At 44.8% G+C, this 24,877-nt stretch overlaps 1 protein-coding gene across 1 annotated transcript in view; it reads right to left on the bottom strand.

Annotated features, from left to right (window-relative positions):
- Positions 1-1,936: 1,936 nt before the first annotated feature.
- The window catches only part of LOC132391949 (zinc metalloproteinase-disintegrin-like crotastatin), a 94,306-nt gene continuing 71,365 nt past the window's right edge, over positions 1,937-24,877 (bottom strand). The window contains exons 21-24 of the mRNA XM_059965759.1: positions 17,544-17,615; positions 8,710-8,757; positions 8,453-8,500; positions 1,937-5,934 (exon numbers count right to left, since the gene is read on the bottom strand). Coding sequence (XP_059821742.1) covers positions 5,902-5,934; positions 8,453-8,500; positions 8,710-8,757; positions 17,544-17,615 — 201 coding nt within the window. The 3' untranslated portion in view covers positions 1,937-5,901. The remainder of the gene's footprint in view (positions 5,935-8,452; positions 8,501-8,709; positions 8,758-17,543; positions 17,616-24,877) is intronic.

Here is a 24,877-nt window from a genome sequence, read left to right as displayed (position 1 = left end):
TCCAAAATCCTTTTTTGACAATGTTGATTCAAAAATTTCCTCATATATATGGCAGAATAAAAATCCTAGATTAGGTAAAAGATATTTACAGAAGTCAAAGAAAGAAGGTGGATTGGCATTGCCTAATTTTAGATTTTATTATTGGGCAATTAATATTCAATATTTGAATTGTTGGTTAAGGGATTTGGATTTATCTCCTAGCCCTCACTGGGTAAATCTGGAAACTAAATCTGTACAAGGATTTTCATTGGGTTCTATTTTAGGGACTTTTCCTCCCTTTGCTCTTTCTAAATTGCATAAACGAATTGACAATCTGATAGTTAAACACACTTTACGTATATGGTTTCAATTTCAGAAATTTTTTGGGTTGAATCAATTTGTTTTAACAATTCCTATTGTATCCAATTTCTTTTTTCATCCCTCTATTATGGACCAAGCTTATTCAGCTTGGAAGACTAAAGGTATACTATGATTTTCTGATTTATTTTTGGACAATTGTTTTATGTCTTTTGAACAATTATCTAATAAATATACTTTGCCTGGATCTCATTTTTTTAGATATTTACAGATTAGGAATTTTTTAAACACTGTACTTCCTAGCTTTCCAAATCTTGTTTCTTTGGGTATTTTGGAGAAATTGTTAGAACTAAATCCCTTTCAGAAGGGTGTAATATCAAATGTTTACAATATAATTATGAAAATATGTTCAGAGGCCTTTTATAAGATTAAAAATGATTGGGAAAGAGAACTTAACTTTACTATCTCTATTGAGAATTGGGATAAAATTCTTCAATTAGTTAATTTATCCTCTATATGCGTTAAACATTCATTGATACAGTTTAAAGTTGTGCACAAGGCTCATATGTCCAAGGATAAATTGCCTCGTTTTTATTCCCATATAAATCCTATATGTGACAGAAGTCATTCTGAGATAGCTTCTTTAACTCATATGTTTTGGTCATGTCCGCTTTTGAAAAAATATTGGAAAGACATTTTTGATATTATTTCCACTGTATTGAACATTGATTTACAACTTCATCCTATTACTGCAATCTTTGGTTTACCAATGACGGAGTCAATTCATTTATCTTCTTCTGCTTGTCAGATGATTGCATTTCTTACATTAATGGCTAGAAGATCTATTTTGTTGAATTGGAAAGAAATTAAACCCCCTACCATATTTCATTGGTTTTCTCAAACTATGTTATGTCTAAATTTGGAAAACATTAGAAGTGTCATATATGACCCTTCTATTAAATTTGAAAGGACTTGGAGGCCATTTATTCAATATTTTCACATGATGTAATTTGACTCTGTTCCAATCCTATTTGTTTTTCTGGTTTTGATTATATATATGTTGAGAGGATCGGAATTGGGGACGCTGATGATTCTTTGTCTTTTTATGGATACTATTATCGGCCCTTTTTTTTTCTTTCCCTTTTTCCTTTTTTTTCTTTATTAGTTAGTGGTTAGTTTGTTAGATTAGTTTTTCTTAGGGTATTAATATTTTTTTTCTCTTTTTCTCTTTTCTGTTTTTTTTCAACATGATATACCTAGTTTTTTTTGTTTCGTTTATATGCTATTTGTATCATTCATGATTTGGGAAGACTTAACTATATTGTACTTATTGCTTGTGTATCCTCTTATGTTCATTTTAATTTTGTAATCCCAATAACTATGTATTAATCTTCTCATGTTGATATTAATAAAAAGATTGAAAAATAAAAGAAAGAATTATGCCTTCTCATATTAGCCATTTCTGCCCTGGGAAAAGTCTCTGGCTGGCCACTCCCTCTAAGGCTCTCATCGTCTATCGAGTGACCTCTCTTTCTCTCTCACTCCAAAGAGATAAGCCCTAGATCGCTCAACCTTTCCTCAAAAGACAAGCCCTGTAATTCATTGTGAGAGGGGAATAAATGGAAAACCAGGATTTTATGGAATTATTTTTATTTGAGAATAAATGTTCATCACCTCCACCTTCATACACAAATTGTCTATTGTATCATTGGATTGCACATAGGGTAGCTCGATAGTGTAGCGATTGGGATGATGCTTTGTAGCGCCAGTGATGGGAAGATCGAGCTCCAACCCCTGCCGCTGTCTGTGAAGAGTCTGTATGCTTTCCCCCATTCTCCAGCCGCTCTGGCTTCCTCACACTTTCCAAGCGATGCATGAGTTTTGAATTAGGAAGTAGCGAGCATGCTATGTTTGTGCCTGGTGCACGACGATGCTTGTGGCTGCCCACAGCACATCTCGGACCCTGGTTATTGGAGTAGTCAATGCATTCCACTGTATCTTTCAATGTTTCGATGCACGTTAGACAAATAAGGCCAAGCTTTAAATCTCTGTTTGAAAATGAGTCAGAAAACTCCTATGTAATTTTGCATCGATCAGCAGCAGAAAATGTTGATACTTCAAACACTCTCCTGCCTTTTCTTTGTCAAGATTGTGATTGACCAGTTCTGTTGCTCGTTACCTTTAGTTATGTTGAGGGAATAAATAGAGGGTAAACATGCTTTGGGAGATTCACTTCTTCAATATGTAGATAAATTGAGCAAATGATATGAGGGGCAGGTAACTGGGAGATCGGAGATGATAGCTCTTATCTGAGGTAACAGACAAAAAGTGCTGGAGGAATTCAGCAAGTCAGGCAGCATGTATGGAGGGGAATAAAGAGCCGACGCTTTGGGCCAAGACCCTTCTTCAGCACTGGAAAGGAAGGGGGAAGGGGCCAGAATAAGAAGGTCGGAGGTGGGGGGACGGACATTGAGAAGAGGATGAGTACAAGCTCGCAGGTGATAGGTGAGACCAGGTGAGGGGAAAGGTGTGGTGGGGGTTGGAGTGATGAAGTAAGAAGCTGGGAGAGGGTAGGGGAGAGAATAGTTGGAAGAGGTAAAGGTCTAAAGTGGAAGGAATCTGATAGAAGAGGACAGTGAAAGGACCATGGAAGAGAAAGAGGGAACAAAGGGAGGTGATGTCAGGTGAGGAGAAGTGAAGGGGTGAGACGGCCACCTGGCCCATGCCGTCTGGTTGGAGGTTACCCAGATGGAATATCAGATGTTGTTCCTCCAGCTTGAATGTGGCCTCATCGTGGCAGTAGAGAAGGTTATGGACAGGCATGGGAATTCGAATTGAAATGGGTGGCCATCATGAAATCCCGTCTTTTATAGCAGCAGGACAAAAAGTGCTCGAAGAAGTGGTCCCCTAATCTATGCCGGGTCTCAATGATGTAGAGAAGATCGTACCTGGAGCTCCAGACGCAGCAGATGACCCCGAAGGACTCACAGGTCTTCTCATATGAGGGACAGTTTGGGGCCCTGAATGGTGGTGAGGGAGGGGTTGTAGGGGCTGGAATAGCACTTAGCATGCTTGTTGGGATAAGTCCCAGAGGGAGATTGGTGGGGAGGGATGAGTGGACAAGATAGCCATGTGGAGATTGATCCTTGCAGAAAGCAGAGAGTGAGGAAAGAGGGGGAAGATGTACTTGGTAACAGGATCCTGTTGTAGATGGCAGAAGTTAATGAAAATGATATGCTAGATACAGAGGCTAATGGGGTGGTAGATATGGACAAGGGGAACAATAACCCTGTAATAGTGGTGGTGGGGGGGAGAAGGATGGTGTGAGTGCAGATGTGAGGAAAATGGAGAAGATGCAGATGAGAGCAGTATTGATGGTGGTGGAAGGCACAATTCTTTGAAAAAGGAGGATGTGTTCCAGATCTTCCAAAATGGAAAGTGTCATGCTGAGAACAGATGAGGTGGAGATGGAGGAACTGGAAAAAGGGGATACCACTTTTACAATTGGCAGGGTCAGAAGAGATATTGTCAAAGTAACTGTGCGAGTCAGTAGGTTTACAAAAGATGCCGGTGGTTAGGAATGGAGACAGAGAGATCGAGAAAGGGGAAGGAGGTGTAAGTAAATCTGAAGGCAGGCTGGTTTGGAGGCAAAGCTGATGAAATTGATGAACTCAGGATGGGTTCAGGAAGCAGTGCCAATGCAGCCATCAATGTTGTGCAGAAAGAATTGAGGAGTTTTACCAGTGTAGGCTTGGAACATGGACTGTTCCGCGTAGCTGATGAAAGAGCAGGCACAGCTGGGACTCATGCAGGTGCCTATGACTGTATTTGGGTTTGGAGAAAGTGGGAGGAGCTGAAAGGGAAATTGTTGAGGATGAGAGTGGTGGTGGAGGGTAATTGGTTTGGTTTGTTTTCCAGAAAGAAGCAGAGAGTTTTAAGGCCTTCCTGATGGGGAGATATTAGTGTATAGGGACTGGGTGTTCAGAGTAAAACTGAGAGATTAGGGCCAGGGAACTTAAAGTGATTGGAGTGATCAAGAGCTTGTGAAGTATCATAGATGTTGGCAGGAAGGGACTGAACCACGGGGGTCAAATAAGGCTGAGGTATGCGGACACAAGCTCAGTAGGGCAGGACCAGGCCTATCCGGGCAGTCAGATTCGTAGATCTTGGGTAAGAGGTAGAAATGAGCAGTACGGGGTACAGGAACCATGAGGTTGGTGAAAGTGGAGAGGAGATCTTCAGAGCCGATGAGATTGGTGATGATGAAGGATACAATACCTTGATGGTGGGATCCTGTTCAAGGGATAAGAGGAGGTGTCTGAGAGCTTCTGCCTTGCTCAGCAAGGTCGAGGTCAGCCCACTTGCTGCAGGTTTGGTGAGAATGTTGGGATTGACGGTAAGAGAGTAGGGCAATGCGCTCAGCGGGGGTAAGGTTCGAGAAGGATAAGTTACGTGCTGAAGTCAAGACTGTTGATGTCTCAACAGTTAGAGATGAAGAGATCCAAAGCAAGTAGAAGATCAGAGCACTGTGTCCAAGATGAGGAGGAGGACTGAGGACAGAAGAAGGTGTCACTTGTTGGAGTTGGGGAATCCTTGGCAAAGAAGTGGGCTCAGATATGGTGGTGACGGAGGAATTCAGCCTTACGGCAGCTGTGGAACTCACTGCGGTGTGAGGACAGTGAACTCTGCCTCTGAGAGGAGGATGACGGAGGGGTTGGTAAACACAATACAGGGATTAGAACTGGGGTCAGCAGAAGGTAGAGAGTTGGAGGGGTGATAGGAGAAAGGAATATGGGGATTTTTGTGGAAATTGGGGAGAAAGGGATACGGCAGCTCAGAGGAAGCGGGGGGGGGGAGGGTAGAGGGGAGCCTGACATTAGGGGTTTGTGAGGAGTATTGGCAGAAGATGAATCATAGGATCTGGCAGCAGAGAGACTCTCAGCCTTGAGGTGGAGGCGGCCATGGCTGAAGCTGGAGCCAGAGCTGGAGGCTGTTTTGGCTGAGGTGGGAGTTGGAGGCTCTCATGGCTGAGGTGGGAGCTGGAGTTGGAGGTGGCAGGGGCCAGGGTCTGCAGGTGGGTGATCTTTTAATCCTTTCTGGAATCAAGGAAGGAGAAGAGCCAGCATCTGAAGGCATGAATCCAGCAGAAGATGAAGTGTTGAGAGAGGTCCATGCCAGGCAGTATTGACTGAGACCCCGAGCTGTGGCAGGTAGGGCTCTCAGGTTTCCTGCATGGTGGAGGGGGCTCTGTGTAGAATCCAGAGGGGGGATCGGTGGGAAAAGCAGTCAGTTGAAAGCAGGAACCCGGCATCCTCACTGCGACTGAGCAGGGTGGCCTGGAAATGGAGTTGGAAACCATGTGGCACAAGGTGGCAGCAGAGTCAAGTCCCCAGGAAAGGACACGTGGTCGTGGTAATGAGTCTGGGTGAGCACATGGCTGAGGAGTCCGAGATTACAGAAGGGAAGCAGTGAGAGGGCGTCTCACTAACGTCCTGAAGAGAAGATTTAAACTTCTTCAGAGCAGGCATTCTGCAGATGCTGGAAATCTTGAGCAAAATACGGAAAAGGCTGGAGAAAGTCCACAAGCCAGGCAGCATCTGATGGTTAGTTTCTTGGTCTGCCTGGAGGCATCAAGATCTGGAAAGAAGAAATTAATATTTTCAGTACATTTCTTGAAACAAATGCCTTATTACCTGTTCCTTTACCTATTAGCAGATTCACGGGCATAGATCCTTCAGAGTTGCCATGCCGGTTGGTAGGGTGGTCTGTTGGTCTTCATCAGTCGGGGGATTGAACTCAGGAGTTGCGAGGTAATATTGCAGCTCTATAAAACCCTGGTTAGCAAAAACTTGGAATATTCCTAAAATAAACTGTTCATTATAATTGACTTTATTTCCCTCCACAGATGCTGAGCTCCTCCTGCATTTAGTGTGTGTAGCAGATGGATCACAAAGTGCTTTCCCTTAGTTTAATTTCCGTCTACAGATGCTGCTCACTCTGCTGAGATCCCTCCGCAGTTTGGTTTTTACTCCAGAATCCAGCATCTGCAGTTTGTCGTGTCTCAGTTTATTTCAATTTCAAGTTCATCGTCACCTGACGGTACACGTATACAAACGACACAGCCTTCCTCTGGAACACAATACATCCAAAAAACACATAACACAGACAGCACATCAATCAAAATATTACCATAAATAAGTTAATACAGTATAATTCTAAATGCATGGAACACGGGCGGGCAGTGTACAGTAAACAGCTCGCTGACCGAGTGACGACACCACAATGGAGGCAGGCTATTCATTAGTATCAGAGCCTGAGGGAAGATGCCGTTATCCAGCCTGGCAGTCCCAGTCCTGAAGCTTCTGTACCTCCTTCCTGATGGTAGTGGGTCAAAGAGGTTGTGGGGGTGGTGGGGACCCCTCAACCCACCGTGCTTTGGGCCTTTTGTCTGCAACGCTCCCAGGAAATGTCACAATCCGGGGGAAAGAAGACCGCAGTGATCCTCTGTGTCCGCTGCCCTGCAGCTTCCGTCCCACACAGTGATGAAGCCAGACAGGGCACTCTCAGCGGTGCTCCTGCAGACTTGTTAGAATGGGGGCAGGGAGTCTTGCACGCCTCTATCTCCTCAGAAAGTGTCAATGCTTCTCGACCAGTGCGGAGGTGTTGTGGGTCCAGGTTAGTGTCCTTTATGTGCACGCCAAGGAACTTTTGTGTTCTTCTCTTGCTCTACAGCAGAGTCATTAATGTGCAATGGAGTGTGGTCGACCTGCGCCTTCCTGAAGCCCGCAGTTGACTCTTTTGTCTTGTTCACACTGACATTCAGGTTGTTGTTCCCGCACCGTCTGGCAAGCCTCGCAATCTCCACTATCTGTATGCCGGTGCATCATTGTTGGTGATAAGGCCAACCACTTGATGATGTGGTTTGAGCTAAATGTGCTAATGCTGCCGTGAGCCAGCAGCCCTGCGGAGCTGCAGAGAGCAGTGGGCTCCTAGCACTGAGGTGTTCACACAGCAGTTCTTATGGATGTAGACACTCAGACATCCTCCGTGGCGTTTGCCAGAAATCGCAACGTTTCTGTCCGCCCGAAAGGAGATCAGGCCTTCTAGTTGGATGGCAAAGCCTGGAATGGTGTCTTGAAGCCACGTTTCTGTCAGGACAAATGCGCAACAATCCCCCATTTCTCGTTGCTCCAGACGCAGACATAGGCAATCAATCCAGTTTTTTTTCTGGCGGTGGGATGTTAGCGAGTAGAACCGACAGAGCGCATTAATACCGGCCAGCTTGCTGCGCTTCTGTGTTGAGTGCTCCGCTTCCCCCGGGTAGCTGCAATAGACCACAGCGCGGAGTGAGAGGCCGCTCCCCACATTGTCCGTAACTGCGCAGCACCTTCGTTATTCTGCTTGTTAGTGAGATAGACTGGCGTATTTTAGTGTTCCTAATATCCAGCTGTGTTTTTGGGTCATAGAAAAGATGAACAGGAAAAGAAAGTTCACTGTTGGTTGGAGCCAGGGAGGCTAATGTGTCCATGCACGCTGCCATTTTCTTGACAAGACTCAATATAATTCAGCTTCCCGCCCTCCTGTTCACTTTCACCTACCAACATTGTTTTCTTCTTCAGAACCACCTCGATTCTCCCTGAACCTCCTATTAAGTATAGTCGTGCTATTTTTCTTAGTCACACCTGTTGTTGTGAATTCCACATTCTCAGGTTAAACTAACCTGCCCACTATCAGATATACACAAGAGATTCTGCAGAGGTTGGAAATCCAGAGTAACACACACAAAGTGCCGGAGGAAATCAGCAGGTCAGGCAGCATCTATACAGAGGAATAAAGAGTTGACATCTCAGGCTGAGACCCTTTGTAAGGACATTACCTGACCACAGCATCCGAGAATAAACAGTAACTCGAAACTTTGACACATATAGTGAAATGCAACTTTTTGCTTCAATGACCAACACAATCTGAGGGTGTGATGGGGGCAGCTCGCAATAGTGAACGAGAATAGTGTATAATAGGAAGGGAGGAATAAAACTGAGAGCCTAAAGGCGGGATGATTATCACCCACTGAACGATGGCTAACATGGCCATGTGCTAATCAATTCCGCACACTCGTTACGACACCGATTTCATTGCTGAGTGTTCGTGACCTTACCTTGGAGGTTGGTGGATGCATTGGCTTGGGTGCTGGAACCTGTGGAGGCTGCAAGAAAGTCAAAGTAAGATTTATTATCAAAGTGCAGTAGTGAACCAAAGCAAAGGAGGAATAAAACAGAGATGCTGAAGGTACTGGAAATCCGCCTGGGATGACTATCACCCACTGAACGATGGTTAATATTGACACCAAAGTGCTAATCAATTCCGCACTCTTGTTACAACACCAAATTCATGGCTGAGGCTTCGTGACCTTACCTTGTGGGCTGGTGGATGCGTTGGCTTGGGTGGTGGAGCCTGTGGAGGCTGCAAGGAAGTTAAAGTAAACTTCATTATCAAAGTGCATGCACTGTACATACGATACCCTGCCTTGAAATTCATTTTCTTGAAGGCAATAAAGAAATACCATAGCAATGACTAAAAACTATATATAAACACAGACTGACAAATAACCAATGTGCCAAAAAAGATAAATTATGCAAATACATAAAAATATGATGACAAGAGTTGTAAGAGTCCTTGAGAGTAAGTCTGCAGGTTGCAGAATTAGGCTTTTTCCACTGAGGCTGGGGGAAGAAGAAAACCAGAGGACATGGGTTAAGGGTGAAGGGGGGAAGTTTAAAGGGAAGTTTGGGGGGGGGGGGGCTTCTTCACACAGAGAGTGGTGGGAGTGTGGAATGAGCTGCCAGATGAGGTGGTAAATGCGGGCTCACTTCCAACATTGAAGAAACACTTGGACAGGTATATGGACGAGTGTGGTTTGGAGGGATATGGTCCAGGTGCAGGTCAGTGGGACTTGGCAGAAAAATGGTTCAGCACAGCCAAGAAGGGCCAAAAGGCCTGTTTCTGTGCTGTAATGTTCTATGGTTCAGTGTTGTGGACCCAGGTCCTTTGTTCATATTCATTCATGGAAGTAGAGTTGGTGGGGGGCAGCATTTATTGCTCATTTCCAACCACCCCTGGGAAAGGGCTGGTGGACTACCTTCTTAACTCTGTGAGACTGAGAGACCAATGTTGCCTCTTCTATATTGCTCTGATAGTGTTCTAATCCCAGGGAATCCTGGCTCCTTGCCCAGAATTTCTGCATGTCTTTCAAATTATGTTGTAGTAGGTGCAAGGACTAATTTGAGAAAGAACAACATGAAAACATTCCGTTGATCTGAAAATAACCATGAAGGTTACATTCATTGATGTGAAAGCAAATCTGCCGGGAGGCTGACGGAATTATACTCAGTGGCCAGTTTATTAGGTATACCTGTATTCTACTTTGTTAATGCAAATATCTAATCAGCTGATCACGTGGCATCGACTCAATGCACGAGAGCACACAAACATGGTCAAAAGGTTCAGTTGTTGCTCAGACCAAACCTCAGAGTAGTGAAGAAGATTGATCTGAGTAACTTTGACCGTGCAATGATTGTTGGTGCCAGACAGGGTGGTCTGAGTATCTCAGAACCTGCTGATTTCCTGTGATTTTAACGCACAACAGTCTTTAGAGTTTACAGAGAATGGTTCAAAGCAAAAATCCAGTGAGCAGCAGTTCTGCAGGCAAAAATACTTTGTTAATGAGAAAGGTCAGACTGGTTCAAGCTGACCCAGGAAGGTGAATAATCAATCGTTACAACAGAGGTGTGCAGAAGAACATCTCTGAATGCACAACATGTTGAATCTTGAAGTGGATGGGTGGAGCAGCAGAAGACCATGAACAGGAGGTACAGGAAGTATGTAATAAATGTCGCCACAGAGTGTATTTTTACAGTATACGAAGAAATGTCACGGGATATTTTGTATTAATTCAAGTAGTGAAACTTTGTGTGGTTTTAAGCTTCACCTCAATGAATGCAGATAGTTAATAGTGGAAGATGGGTAATTTCACCATTTTTAACTATGGGGATATTGCAACATCCCTGCAGTAGCCTGAGTGAGGAGTTCATGGTTTCCCTTGCAAGAGAATTGATGCTGTACGAACATTCCAGCGAGCCCAAAGTCTTGACAGCAGGTATTGAGGTCTGGACAGGCAGGAAGTGGAAGGCCAAGGAAGTAGGGGAAATGTGCGAGCCTTGTCTGAGGCACAGGGATCTGACAGCGACAGTGGTCTAGGCAGGCCTGGGCAGCTTCCCTTCAACCCTCTTTGAGAGTGTCCAAGGCAGGGGCCGATGCAATATGGTCCAGGAAGAGGTTGTGAGCAGCTGTCGCAGAAGTCCACACCACCAGGATGGGAGGAATGGGGCAGCACGGTGCTTGAACAAGGTGAGGCAAAAGATCTCCTGGTCCAATATCTGGCAGGCTGAACCCCAGCACATCAAGTTTATGATCCAGGTTGCATACAACATCCTGCCCAGTCCAGCAAACTGTTTAGCTTGGGGCAAAAGTGAGGCACCATCATATCGTATCTGCCATGGCAGAGCGACCCTGGAACAAATCCTTAGCGGCTGCCCAGAAGCCCTGGGAAACGGCCACCTCTTCTGGCATCATGACCGGAAGCGGAAGGTAGTAGCGGGAAACACCTCCTCGGCCATTTACACCAGTAAGCACTTTCACCAACACAGAAAGCACATAGCTTTTGTCAAAGATGGAGACCAACCACAGCCTCAGCCCAGGTCACCAGCAGGCTTGTTTGTCAAAGCGGCTGAAAGTCGATCTTGGCAAGCAATTAAAGTTCCCTGACTTTATTGCATCATCATCCCCGAAGTCTGACATGGTCATTCTGTCAGAAACCTTGATGCAGCAGGACATGATAGAACTGACAGTGCCTTGGGAAAACTGGATTGAGAAGGCATTTGAGCTTAAGAAGGCCAAACACCAGGAGCTGGTAGAACAGTGCCAGGGACAAGAGTGGAGTGTTTGTTGGGAGCCTATAGAAGTGGGGTGTAGAGGATTCGTTGGCTGCTTGCTCTGCAGAACTTACCGTCCTTCAAACAGGCTTAGAGAAAGATTGCGAGACCTTAGTTGAATATTTGAATTTCCAAGCCATTCATTTCATCTGCACCTTTCTATTCTGTCCTGACCATATTGAGAGGCTGTAAAGAGATGAGCCATCAGGACCGTCACAGAGGCTGCTGAGTGAGCCTCTAGATGGCAATGGGTCAAGAGGTGTGACCCGTGGACTAATGCTGCTTGGACACATGACAGGGGCAAAGATGTCTGAGGGTGAGAGAACCAAAACACCCAATAACCCTAGGTTACATCACTGATGATGAGTCCCAGCTCATCCTAGGGTCTACCTCAGCATCACAGTTTAGGTACTCAATTTGGGACAGGATCCTAATTTCATATGCCATTCCTTGCACATGGTCCCCTCCTGCATCCCATTGACTTCAGCTGACTACTTGGATCATCTCAGTCAATCACTTGGTGCTTCTAGTCCAAGCACCCCCTTCCTCCTGACTTTGCTGCAATGGTGCCTGTACCCCACACCTCCAGTGACACTGGTTCAATCCTGACCTCAGGTGTTATCTGCATGAAGTCGGTACATTCTCCCTGTGAGTACAATTTCCTTTGGTTGTCAGTGAGAGCCATAGAGTCATGCAGCGTGGAAATAGGCCATTCAACCCACTATGTCTATGCTGTCCAATTTCGTTCCACATCCCAAAGATATACCAGTTGGTAGGTTAATTAGTTACTGTAGATCACTTTTAGTGTAGATGGATATTGAACCATAGAGCACTACAACACAGAAAACACCAGTTTCCTCTTTAGTCCCATCTACTTGCAAGCCGACCATAGCCCTCCATAACTTTCTCATCCTTGTAACAATCCAAACTTCCCTCAACTGCTACAATTGAATCCAGATCTACCACTTCCACTGGCAGCTCATTTCACACTTGCACCACCCTCTAAGTGAAGTTGTCCCCCTCCTCAGATTCTCCTTAAATATTTCACCTTTCAACCTAAATCTATGACCTCTAGTTCTCATCTCAACCATTCTGAGGAGAAAAAAGCCTGCTTGCATGCTTTCACCCTATCCATACCCCTCGTAATTTTGTAAATCTCTATTAAAATACTCTTGTTCTCCTGCACTTCAGGGAATAATGTCAAAACATTTTAAACCTTTCCCTGCAGTTCTTCAAGACTCAGCAATGCCTGTGTTAATTTTCTCTTTCAATCTTACTGATATAAATAATAAAAGCCAAGGATAACAGGTTTAGGGAAATGTGGCTTTTGAGAGATATTGAGGCCCTGGTTGAGGGAAAAAAAAGAGATGCATAACAGGTAAAGGCAAATAGGAACAAAAGAGGTACTTGAGGAGTATAAGAAATGCAAGACAACACTTGAGGAGGGGGAGCTATGGCGCCAATGGTGACTCCTTTGCTTGCATCTTCAAAAACAGTTCTATTTCCATCTTTAATATCTCTATTTTTCCCTTTCAAGGTTTTTTTGAAGACCCTGACCTGGAGTTACGTGCTCACTATTGTTCTCGGGGTTCCATAATCGGCTGCTATTCGGCATGCCAAAGTCTTGGCCTAAGATTTCGCCATGGATTCAGAAGCCTGGGATCTCGAGGAACTGGAGACGGGCGGACCAAGGGTTGGTGTTGCCACAGGGGATCCGTGTGTCATTGGGGGAGTTGGAACATCTGTTGTGTGCCTGGGGCCCTGGGATCCTTGCGATCTTCAGGCACACAGCTTGAAAAAAATGACGTAACGGCCTTTTAACATCGTAGACCAGCGAGTTGTTGTTATGTCTCCCTGCTCATTAGAAAATGGAGTCACCTCTTTCTCCCTTATTAGGAGAGAGCGAGAGCCTGCAGAATGTCGAATTATTGGGTGAACAATGTAGTCTTTGGGTTAACTGCCAGTCTGAGTCTTTGCTATTGCTTTGCTCGTGCTTGAGTGCTGGTAGCGGGTGCGCTTTACTTTTGCCAGTGGGGGGAGGTGGGATTGTTGCTCGCTGCCGCTTACGTACGGGAGGGAGGGGAGCTGGGGGGTACTTTGGGGTTCTAACATTTAACTGTCGTTCATTCTTGGGGCCCTCCTGTTTTTGTGGAAGGTTTTGAAGCCTAGCCTGCTGTGTTCTACCAGCATTTTGTGTGTGTTGTTATTTCAGGATGTATATTGTGTACATATCTCTGACATTAAACTGTACCTTTGAACCTTTGAGAGGGATATCAGGAGGGCTAAAAGAAGGCATGAGGTGGTCTAGCAGAGATGGTGAAGAGCTTCTGCAGATATGTTAAGAGCAAAAGGATTCCAGGGACAAAATTGGTCCTCTGGAAGATCAGAATGGCAATCCATACATGGAAACAAAACAAATGGGGGAGATCTTAAATGGATTTTTTGCATCTGTATTTACTCAGGGGATGGATACAGAGTCAAATTAAGATAATTAAAGGATCTGATAGGATTGAGGCAGGAAATATGTTCCAGATGTTGGGAGAGTACAGTACCAGAGGGCATGGATTGAGAATAAGAGGTCAGTTATTTAAAACAGAGTTGAGGAAGAGCTTCTTCTCCCAGAGAGTTGTGGAGGTGTGGAATGCACTGCCTCGGAAGACGGTGGAGGCCAATTCTCTGGATGTTTTCAAGAAGGAGCTAGATAGATATCTGATGGATAGGGGAATCAAGGGATATGGGGACAAGGCAGGGACTGGGTATTGATAGTGAATGATCAGCCATGATCTCAGAATGGCGGTGCAGACTCGAGGGGCTGAATGGTCTACTTCTGCATCTATTGTCTATTGTCTATAGAAGTGAGGCAAAGCAGCAGCGAGGTCATGGACCCTGTACAGATTATAGAGGAGGAGGTGTTTGCTGTTGGACTAGGAGATATTTTACACAGTGAGCGAGGAATCTGTCAGTCAGGGTCGACCATGGATGTCCTAGCTGTCTAGAGACACAAAAGCTGGGCAGTACAATATGCAAAGCAAGCTGTTCCCTATATAGCAAGCTCCCCCTCTCCACACATCTGATGAGCCCAACGGAAAGGCAGAGACCAAAACATTTTGGTCCCAGCAGCATCATAGGAGTTGCCAGTCAGAGTCGAACTCATCCTAAGACTGTCCAGCTCCGGATTTTCCCTTGGGGTTTACTCCCGAACACTTCCCCATGACTGGGAATGAGCTGCAAGGCAGCAGAGTTTGAGATCACAGTTTCCTTTTTCCTTGCTGAGTGGCTGACAAGCCATAAGCAACTGGTTTTAAGGCACCAGTGACCACCTTTGCCCCTTCTCCTGTCAGTAGAAATGGTTCTGTTGGTCTTAGTAGCTAAGCCTCACATGAAGGCCAGGAGCTGGACTTGGTTGTCAGAGGCTATTTGAGGCACACACCATTGGGAGCATTTAATAGGCAGTGGGAGCTTGTCCCCACCACCACCCTGGTTATAACAGCCTTAAGGAACATAGTTTTGGTTATTAAGGGAAATAAGAGATACAGTGTCAGTACATGAATTGTGGCTGAGGTGAGACATCTGCCATGATTTTATTGTAAGGTCACTCAGGGTATGAGGGTTGAATGGGTTAATTCCTGCATCCATTTAAATTCTGATGAGATGAAACTTTGGTCCAATTTTTACCATCTTTCCAGGTGTTTTATAGTCCATGCAATATGACATGAGATGTTCCACTTCAGTCAACTGTGGACCATTACTTCACCCAGAATGCAAACCTTATGAATAAATGTCCATCAAACTGCCCATCTACTCAAAGAACTGGGCAAATGGAGTTCAACCCAGAGGAGTGTGAAGTGATTCACTTTGGTAGGTCAAATCTGAAAGCAGAATATAGAGTTAATAGCATGATTCTTGGCAGGATGGAGGATGGAAGAAGAGAGGATCTTGGGATTCATGTCCATAGATTCCTCAAAGTTGCTGCGCAAGTTGAAAGGGTGGTTAATAAGGCACAGTTGTGTGCTGTACTTTATTAGTTGGGGTTTGAGTTCAAGAGCCATGAGGTAATTTTGTACATCTATAAAACTCTATTTCAACCACACTTGAGTATTGTGTTCAGTTCTAGTTCCTGATTATAGGAAGAATGAAGAAGCTTTAGAGAGTGTGTAGAGAAGATTTAACAGGATGTGGCCTGGATTTGAGAGTTTGTCTTATGCAGATAGGCTGAGTGAGCTCGGGCTTTTCTCTTTGAAGAGAAGGAGGATGAGAAATAACTCGATCGAGATGTACAAGGTGAAAAGAGACACGGATTGAGTTCACACCCTTGTCTTTTTCCAAGTGCAGACATGGAAAATATCAGGGGGCATAATTATAAGGTGACTGGAGGAAAGTATAGGGTCAAGTTCTTACACCAAGAGTCATGAGTGTGTGAAATGCCCTGCTAGGGATGGTGGTGGTAGAGGCAGATACATTAGAGGCATTTAAATTCTTAGACAGGCACATAGGGTAGATGATAGAAAAATTGAGGGTGATGTGGGAGGGAAAGGTCAGATTGATCTTGGAGTAGGTTTAAAGGTTGACTTAACAGTTGGGGCCAAAGAGTGTATACTACACTGTAATGTTTCATATTCTATGTTCTATTTAGCTCACACTCTTGCACTGTTTTCTAAGAAAGCTATTTTTGTGTCATATGGCTGATGGCAGAGTTAAAATTACCTATCTGCTAGAACTTGTGGAGGAAGTGCAACCAAAACTAAGATGAAAAATGCAAAAACCAGACAGCAAATGCCACAGGCTAAAGGGCGGCTTCTGTCTCATTGTTATCAGACACTTTAATGGGCTTCTAATACCATAAGATGGACTCCTGGACTCACAATCTACCTCGGTATGATCCTGCACTTTGTTTACTTCCACAGCACTCTCTTGGAGGCTTTTGTGCTTCCTGCATTGTTACCGTTTTACCTTGTTTGAGCTCAGTGCAATGTGTGATGATCTGATCTGTATAAACAATACACAAGTCAAAGCTTTCACTGCACCTTGGTACACGTGAGGACAATAAACCAGTTCCAGTACCAGCTAACCTCCTAAACTGGCTGGTGCTTCAGTCTAAATTGCGATATGCAATGGCATTCGTGTACGCAGATGAATCCAGAAGCGGCCTGTTGTGGGATGTCAACTTATCCTGGCACGAGTGTTGGGTGCAGCTGTCTTGGCATATGGAGGAGCGGGGTGAAACATTCAGATTTGATTAGTTTTACTTGTCACGTGTGCATTGAAACATCGAAACATACAGTGAAGGTGTTGTTTGCGCTGGTGACTAATACAGTCCAAGCAGGTGCAGGAAGTGTCGCTGTGCTTCTGGCACCGACATAGCAAGCCTGCAACCGACTGTACGTCACTGAAATGTTGGGGGGGGGTGGAAACCGGAGCATCTGGAGGAAGCCCACACCGTCAGGGGGAGAACGGACAACCTCCTTACAGACAGTGGCGGGAATTGAACCCCCATCGCTGATCGCTGGTGCTGTAAAGCACTGTGCTCACCACTACACTGCCGTGCCATTTACTGTTCAGCCTTCGTTGGACCCTGGAGTATGATGGGAGAATGAGCGAAGTGATGGTTGGAAAAAACTGACTCTGTGAAAGGAGATCGGAAGGGAAATGGCTGAAAGTAAAGCAACAGAAATGATACTAACTGCCTGATTAGGATGAGTGGACATACTCATTGAACCGAAATAAGTCACAGAAGGTTGTAAATCTAGTCAGCTCCATCTTGGGTACTAGTCTACAAAGTACCCAGGACATCTTCAAGGAGCAGTGTCTCAAAAAGGCAGCGTCCATTATTAAGGACCCCCAGCACCCAGGACATGCCCTTTTCTCACTGTTACCATCAGGTAGGAGGTATAGAAGCCTGAAGGCACACACTCAGCGATTCAGGAACAGCTTCTTTCCCTCTGCCATCCGATTCCTAAATGGACATTGAAGCTTTGGACACTACCTCACTTTTTTTAATATATAGTGTTTCTGCTTTTGCATATTTTAAAAATCTCTTCAATATATGTAATTGATTTACTTGTTTATTTATTATTATGCTTTTCTTTATTTATTATTTTTTTCTTTTTCTCTCTCTGCTAGATTATGTATTGCATTGAACTGCTGCTGCTAAGTTAACAAATTTCACATCACATGCTGGTGATAATAAAGCTGATTCTGATCTTGAGTCATGTACGCAAATGGACCCAGAAGCAGACTGTTGTTGGGATGTCCACTTACCTTGGTCAAAGGTTTAGTTGCTGGTGGTGGCTTGGCATATGGAACAGGGGGTGGAGCCCTCGGCATTGGACTCTGGAACATGATGTAAGAATTAGTGAGGTGAGACAACAGATCAGCAGAACAATCATCTTCCACCTGGCTCTATCTGCCCAGTTTCAATTTCTGTATCTGTTTCCACCAATCACCCACCAGGCTCTTCCTTCATACTGCCCTCATCCCACCCGGCTCCGTCTGACTATCATCTCCCTCCTCATCTGGTTCTAGTGATCACCCACTGACACGCACCGACCTGAAGCATCAACCATCTCTTTTCCTCCTCAGATGCTGCTGAGTTCATCCCAAGTGTTTTACTTTTTGCTCTAGATTCCAGCATCTGTGATTCTTACATTTGCTCGCTATTCAGAATCTGCAACTTAATGCCGAAGAGGCCATAGGAAGCTGAAACCAAGTGCGGAAGGGCTGGTTGGTGGTGGCAACGAAAATTGGAAGGGATGACCTTCTTCAAACCCAACAATAGGTTTGTACCCCAATCTGAATGATTCTGTAACACTGGCTGCTTTTCTCCTTTACACTGCACAGCAGGTGGTAAATAGTCACTGGGTTACTCCCTCTCTATTCTGACTGATGCAAATTGTTCACATTGGTGCTCTAACAATTAATCAACATCTAATGTCATAGAAAGTGAAACAACTCATCTTTCTGCTCTCTGTATTTCGAAAGCTATGTGTATTCTGGAATCTAACCACACTATCTCAATCTCTTAGTGGCAAGTATGAACCAGTCACAATTATATTAGGAAGGTTCAATCGTTAGGTATTAATATTGAAGTAGTAAAATGGATTCAACAGTGACTGGGTGGGAGATGCCAGAAAGTCGTGGTTGATAACTGTTTGTCAGGTTGGAGGCCGGTGACTAGTGGTGTGCCTCAGGGATCTGTAACGGGTTCAATGTTGTTTGTCATATACATTAACGATCTGGATGATGGGGGGTAAATTGGATTAGTGAGTATGCAGATAATACTAAGATAGGTGGTGTTGTGGATAATGAAGTCGGTTTTCAAAGTTTGCACAGAGATTTAGGCCAGTTAGAAGAGTGGGTTGAAAAATGGCAGATGGAGTTTAATGCTGATAAGTGTGAGGTGCTACATTTTGGTAGGAGTAATCAAAATAGGACATACATGGTTAATGGTAGGGCATTGAAGAATGCAGTAGAACAGAGTGATCTAGGAATAATGGTGCATAGTTCCCTGAAGGTGGAATCTCATGTGGATAGGGTAGTGATGAAAGCTTTTGGTATGCTGGCCTTTATAAATCAGAGCATTGAGTATAGGAGTTGGGATGTAATGTTAAAATTGTACAAGGTATTGGTAAGGTCAAATTTGGAGTATTGTGTACAGTTCTGGTCAGGGAATTATAGGAAAGATGTCAACAAACTAGAGAGAGTACAGAGGAGATTTACTAGAATATTACCTGGGTTTCAGCACCCAAGTTACAGAGAATGCTTGAACAAGTTAGGTCTTTAGTCTTTGGAATGTAGAAGGTTGAGGTGGGACTTGATAGAAGTATTTAAAATTATGAGGGGGAGAGATAGAGTTGATGTGGATAGGCTTTTTCCATTGAGAGTAGGGGAGATTCAAACAAGAGGACATGAGTTGAGAGTTAGGTGGCAAAACTTTAGGGGTAACACGAGGGGGATTTCTTTACTCAGAGAGTGGTAGCTGTGTGGAACGAGCTTCCAGTAGAAGTGGTAGAGGCAGTGGCAGAGGCCCTTCACGGACTAGAAGGGTCGAGATGGCCTGTTTCCGTGCTGTAGTTGTTATATGGTTATATACAAAAGTTGGAGGATGAGGAGGATATCTGGTTCCTCAAGCTTGCATTGCCATTCAATATAATCATGGATGATCTGCCCCAGTCAAGATGGCGCTGAGATTGATGTCCATTGGTATCGTGGCTTAGACATTGTCTTTATTTAGGTTCATAGGGATGGTTTTGGGACAATGTCCATTTAGGGGTCAGGCTGGGGATCAGAGATAGGAATAAATGGGCAGTACGGCAGTAAAGGCCAAAATTCAAATCTATGGTTGGCAAGTCCTGAGGTTGAAGTCACTGAGGGAGAGGCTGTTATCCTGGCACCACTGTGTCAGGGTGTCAGCCTCTCCTCTGTAGGCTGTCTTGTCACCACTACAAATAAGGCCGATCGAAGTCGTGTCTTTTGCGAAATTTGGTCAGCAGATTGGAGCAGTGTGTGGCAGTACAGTCATGGGTGTAAAGGGAGTAGAGGAGGGGGCTCAGAACACAGCCCTGGGGGGCACCTGTGTTGAGGGTCAGAGGGGCAGAAGTGAGGGAGCCCATCCTTATCACCTGTCGGTGATCTGACAGGAAGCCTAGGATTCAGCTGCACAAGGTGGAGTGCAGGCCGGGGTCTCTGAGCTTCTTGTGAAAGGGGTGAGTCTTGTTTTATTGTTGTTGTTTTTGCTGCTGCTGTTTGTGTCATTCAGGTAAACACTGTGGGTATGCTATGTTGCTGCCAGAATGTGTGGTAGTACTTGCGGGCTGCCCCCAGCTCATCCTTGAGCTGTCAATTGGTTGTCATTGGTTGTCAATGCAAATGATGCATTCCTCTGTATATTTTGATGAACATGTGATAAATCTGAAATGAGGCCTTAATTCTTTCGTGTTCATTCTCCGTAGCTTTGAATTCCTCAGTTGTCCAACAATCTATTTATTCTTCAAATACCTCCAATGATCGAGCTTCCACAGTCCTCCAGAGTAGAGAATATAGATCACAAGAGGCTGCAGAGCACTGTAAACTCAGCCAGCTCCACCAAAGGCACAACCCTCCCCACCACCATCGAGGACATCTTCAAGAAGGCATCACTACAGACACTCACCATCTGGGAAATAATACCCTATTCTCAGGAAGAAGACCCACACTCAATAATGCAGAGACAGCTTCTTCCCCTCCACTATCAGATTTCTGAACAGTCCATGAACCCGTGAATACCATCTCGTTATAATTTATTTAGTTTTGTAAAGGAAAATAATTTTATGTCTTTACAATGCACTGATGCCACAAAACACCACATGTCACGCCATCTAAGTCAGTGATAATAGATCTGACTGTGGTTCGGGTTCAGACTCTCATTCACATTCTGATCTATCATCAAAGGTCCCCACCACCTGCGCCTTGTCAAAGTTTCATTGCTACCATCGAGCAGGAGGTACAGAAGGCGCTAGGTTCAAGAGCAGCTACCTGCCTTCAACCATTTTGCTCCTGAACCAGCCTGCACAATCCTAATGACTACAGTTTAGCAATGCTATAACCAATTTGACTACCTTGCAATGAAGTAGACTTCTTTGTTCTATCTGTGTTTTCTTGTAGGAAATATATAATTTCTGTTTAAATTATGCAGTGAATGCTAGAATCTATCTGTTATGCTGCTGGAAGTAAACTTTGCATATGTGTACTTGTGCATGGGACAATGAACTTGACTTTGATTTTGATTCTGATTCCAGAGATTTCCCTCCCTGTGCAAAACAAAAACAATATATGATCTCACTGTAATTGACCAGTTCCTTATCTTGTAACTATGTCTCCCTATTTGCAGACCCTTTTCACGATCTTCCCTGCCGCACCCATTTAGGCTTGTATATATTTCAAAAAGATTGCCTCTTGCTCCTCTAAACTCCCAAGAATCTAACTTTTTTTCTGCCATTCATGATGTTAGGTTTCGCCTTGTAGGAAGGTCTTCACAGGAATTAGATCAGTAAATCACTTCTTGACTGCTTCCAATGCTATTGTTGCTTAAACAAGGAAAACTGAATTGAGATTGAAGATCTCAGAGCAAGATTGCAGGACCAGAGGGATATTAGGGACTGTGTTTCCAGTGCTTTATGGAAACATGGCTCACCCCTGCCATTTTGGATACAGCACTGTAGCCTGAGGGCTCCACCATCCACCGCAAAACAAGATGGTGGAGTCTTTTAAATGGAAAGGAAGTGGACTGTTTTTCATGATTAACTCATTGTGCTGCACAGATCAGTCAGTTCTGTCTCAGTTCTGCTCACTCAACCAGCTAATGGCTAAGTGTCATCCATTTTATCTGCTGAGGGAATTTTCCGCTGCCGTTGAGATAGCGGTGTACATTCCATTCCTGGCAGGCACTGGAGGAGCTGAGCATGTGGTCAACAGTCACGAAACAGCATACCCTAAAGCCTTCACTATCATTGCCGGGGATTTCAACCAGGCCAGCTTGAAGAAGTCTCTGAACAACCACCATCAACAATTTACCTGTGAAACTGGAGGAGCCAACACACTTGACAACTGTTACACCACTGTCAAGAATGCTTACCATGCCCTCCCATGCCCGCACTTTGGAAAGACCGATCACCTGGCTGTAACACTTTGGCATACAGGCAGAAGTTGAGGACTGCATTACCATTGGTAAAGGCCATGAAGGTAGAGAAGCACTTACAGAATTGTTTTAAGTTGGTGGACTGGACAATATTCAGGGATTCATCTTGGAATATGAATGAGTATGTCAGAGTTGTTACCACTGACTTCATCCGGATCAGTGTGGATGCGTGTGTGGTTTTGAGAACATGCAGACATACCCGAACCAAAAGCCATGTAACCAAAAACTTACATCAGGCTAATTTAAGCATGAAGAAACAATTCTAATTGAAGTTAGGCACATAATCTGATGTGCTTCAGCTCATGCAGAGTCTGCAGGTCATTACTTCCTATAAGGCGAAACCTGACATCATGAATGGCTGTGGTGCTTCACTCCCAGGTGAGCGCAACGTCTTTTATGCTCCCTTTGAAAAGGAGAGTAAAATTACCTCTTATGTGAAGTCCTACAGCATCTGGTGACCCTGTGATCTCTGCCTTGGTGGAAGATGTCAGGAGGTGAGCCCTCACAAGGCGTCAGGCCCTGAATGTGTACCTGGTAGGGCTCTGAAAACCTGTGCCAACCAACTGGCGGGAGTGTTCAAGTACCGCTTCAGTCTTTCATTGCTGCAGTTGGTAGTTCCCACCTGCTTCAAAAGGGCACCAATCATCACAGTGCCCAAGGAGAGAAGGGTGAACGATCTCAATGACTATCGTCCAGTTGATTAAGCGCTTTGAAAGCTCCGTCATGGCCTGGGTCAAATCATGCCTAATTGAGGACCTGGACTTACTACAACTTGCGTTTAGCAATTTCATCTACAGCAGATGCCATCTCACTGGCTCTCCACTCCGCAGTGGATCACCTGGACAATAACAATACCTACGCCAGGCTGCTGTTTATTGATTACAGCTCAGCGTTCAACACAATCATCCCCTCAGTACAAGCTCTAAAACACGGGCTACTGTTCCTCCCACTGGAACCGGTTCCTTGACTTCCTCACCAGGAGACCACAGTCTGTGTGGATCAGAAATTATATCTCCTCCTTGCTGACGATCAACACCAGTGCACCTCAAGGATGTGAGCTTAGCCCGCTGCTCCACTCTTTCTACACCCATGACTGCAGGGCTAGACAAAGCTTAAACGTCATCTATAGATTTGCCAGTGACATCACCATAGTTAGCAAAATTTCAGACAGTGACAAGGAGGAGTATTGCAATATGGTAGACCAACTGGTTAAGTGTTGTTGCAGCAACAACCTTACACAATGTCAGTAAGAGCAAGGACTCGAGGAAGGGGAAGTTGAGGGACTCACTAATCCTCATCGAGAGATCGGCAGTAGAAATTATGAGTAATTTCAAGCTAGGAACAAAGAAACATAGAAAGTCTACGGCACAATACAAGCCTTACTACCCACAAAGCTGTGCAACTTACTTTATAAATTACCTAGGGTTACCCATAGCCCTCTATTTTTCTAAGCAGGATATACCATTCCAGGAACCTGTTAAAAGACCCTATTGTATCTGCCTCCACCACTGTCACTGGCAGCCCATTCCACGCACTCACCACTCTCTGTGTAAAAAACATTTACCCCTGACATCTCCTCTGTACCTGCTTCCAAGCACCTTAACCTGTGCCCTTTCGTGTCAGCCATTTCAGCCCTGGGAAAAACCCTGTGACTATCCACACGATCAATGCCTCTCATCATCTTATACATCTCTATCAGGTCACCTCTCACCATAAAGTTCCTGCAAGTCAACAACTCTGAGGACCCGTCCTGGACTTAACTTATTGATGCAATTGCAAAGAAAGCACAACAGTGACTATATTTCATTAGGAGTTTGAGGAGATTAGGTCTGTTACCCCACTCTAGGAGATTTTGACAGATATACCATAGCGGGCAGTCTAACTGGCTGCATTACTGTTTGGGATGGAGGAGCTACTGCATCAGAAATAGTTGCAAATTCAGTCCACTCATTCATAGGCATTATCCTCCCGAGCATGAAGAACATCTTCAAATGACAACGCTTTAAAAGGCATCAGAGTGTCCCCCTTCTCATCTTTACCACAAAGGATGAAGTGCAGGAGCCTGAAGATGCACAATCGACATCTGAGGAACAGCTTCTTCCCCTCTGCCATCTGATTTCTGAATGGAGAATGAACCCATTGTTGTCCAGAAAAAAGGAGTCAGTGAACAGGAAATGAGCTGGCCATTTTGTGAGACTTTCCCTGAAGCGGCTATCTTGTGAGCTCTGAACTGTTCTTGGACAATCTGATCAGAGCAATGGAATGTTGACATAGGGAGTTTTCTGCCAGTGACCTGCTGAACCTGAGACCATTCTCAGACAAGCAGCTATTTGTTATGTAGGCTTGCAGGAAGAGCAACCTGTAATCTCGTTAGGCTCGGTGACTGGGTCACCTGGTTTGACTGGTTTGAACCAGTCGAGTTCAAAAGGACAAATGGCACATGGCTGAGGACAAAGGCCATAGAACAATGCTTGTTGTAGCCCTAGACCAGAGCCAATAAGAAGGTGACTGTGGTGAACTACGTGTGCCTGCCTGGACACGCCCCCTGCTGACTGCCCCTGTGGCTCCTCCCACAGACCCCGGTATAAAGGCGATTGAGACCTGAGCCCGGCCTCTCAGTTTCCAGGATGTAGTATGGTGGTCACTCACTGCTTGTTCCTTCTTCCAGTCAATAAAAGCCGATATCTCGCCTTTACGTCTCAGAGTGAGTTATTGATGGTGCATCAGTGACCCAGGTCAGTCAGGTGACTGTGAGCCAATGAGATTGAAGCACAACATTTGAGTGAGGTAAGAGTATAAAAATGGGAGGCTTCGAACGCAAAGGAACGACAGCTCTCCAGAGATTAACCATCATGTACAAACATGGAGGGCCCCACATCACAGCTTAGATTACATTCTACCTTTTCTATTCTTTGACTGT

The sequence above is a fragment of the Hypanus sabinus genome, chromosome 1 (assembly GCF_030144855.1).
Source record: "Hypanus sabinus isolate sHypSab1 chromosome 1, sHypSab1.hap1, whole genome shotgun sequence".
Taxonomy (NCBI): Eukaryota; Metazoa; Chordata; class Chondrichthyes; order Myliobatiformes; family Dasyatidae; genus Hypanus; species Hypanus sabinus.
Note: the sequence above shows the minus strand (reverse complement) of the source record. Positions and strands in the feature narration are given on the sequence as shown.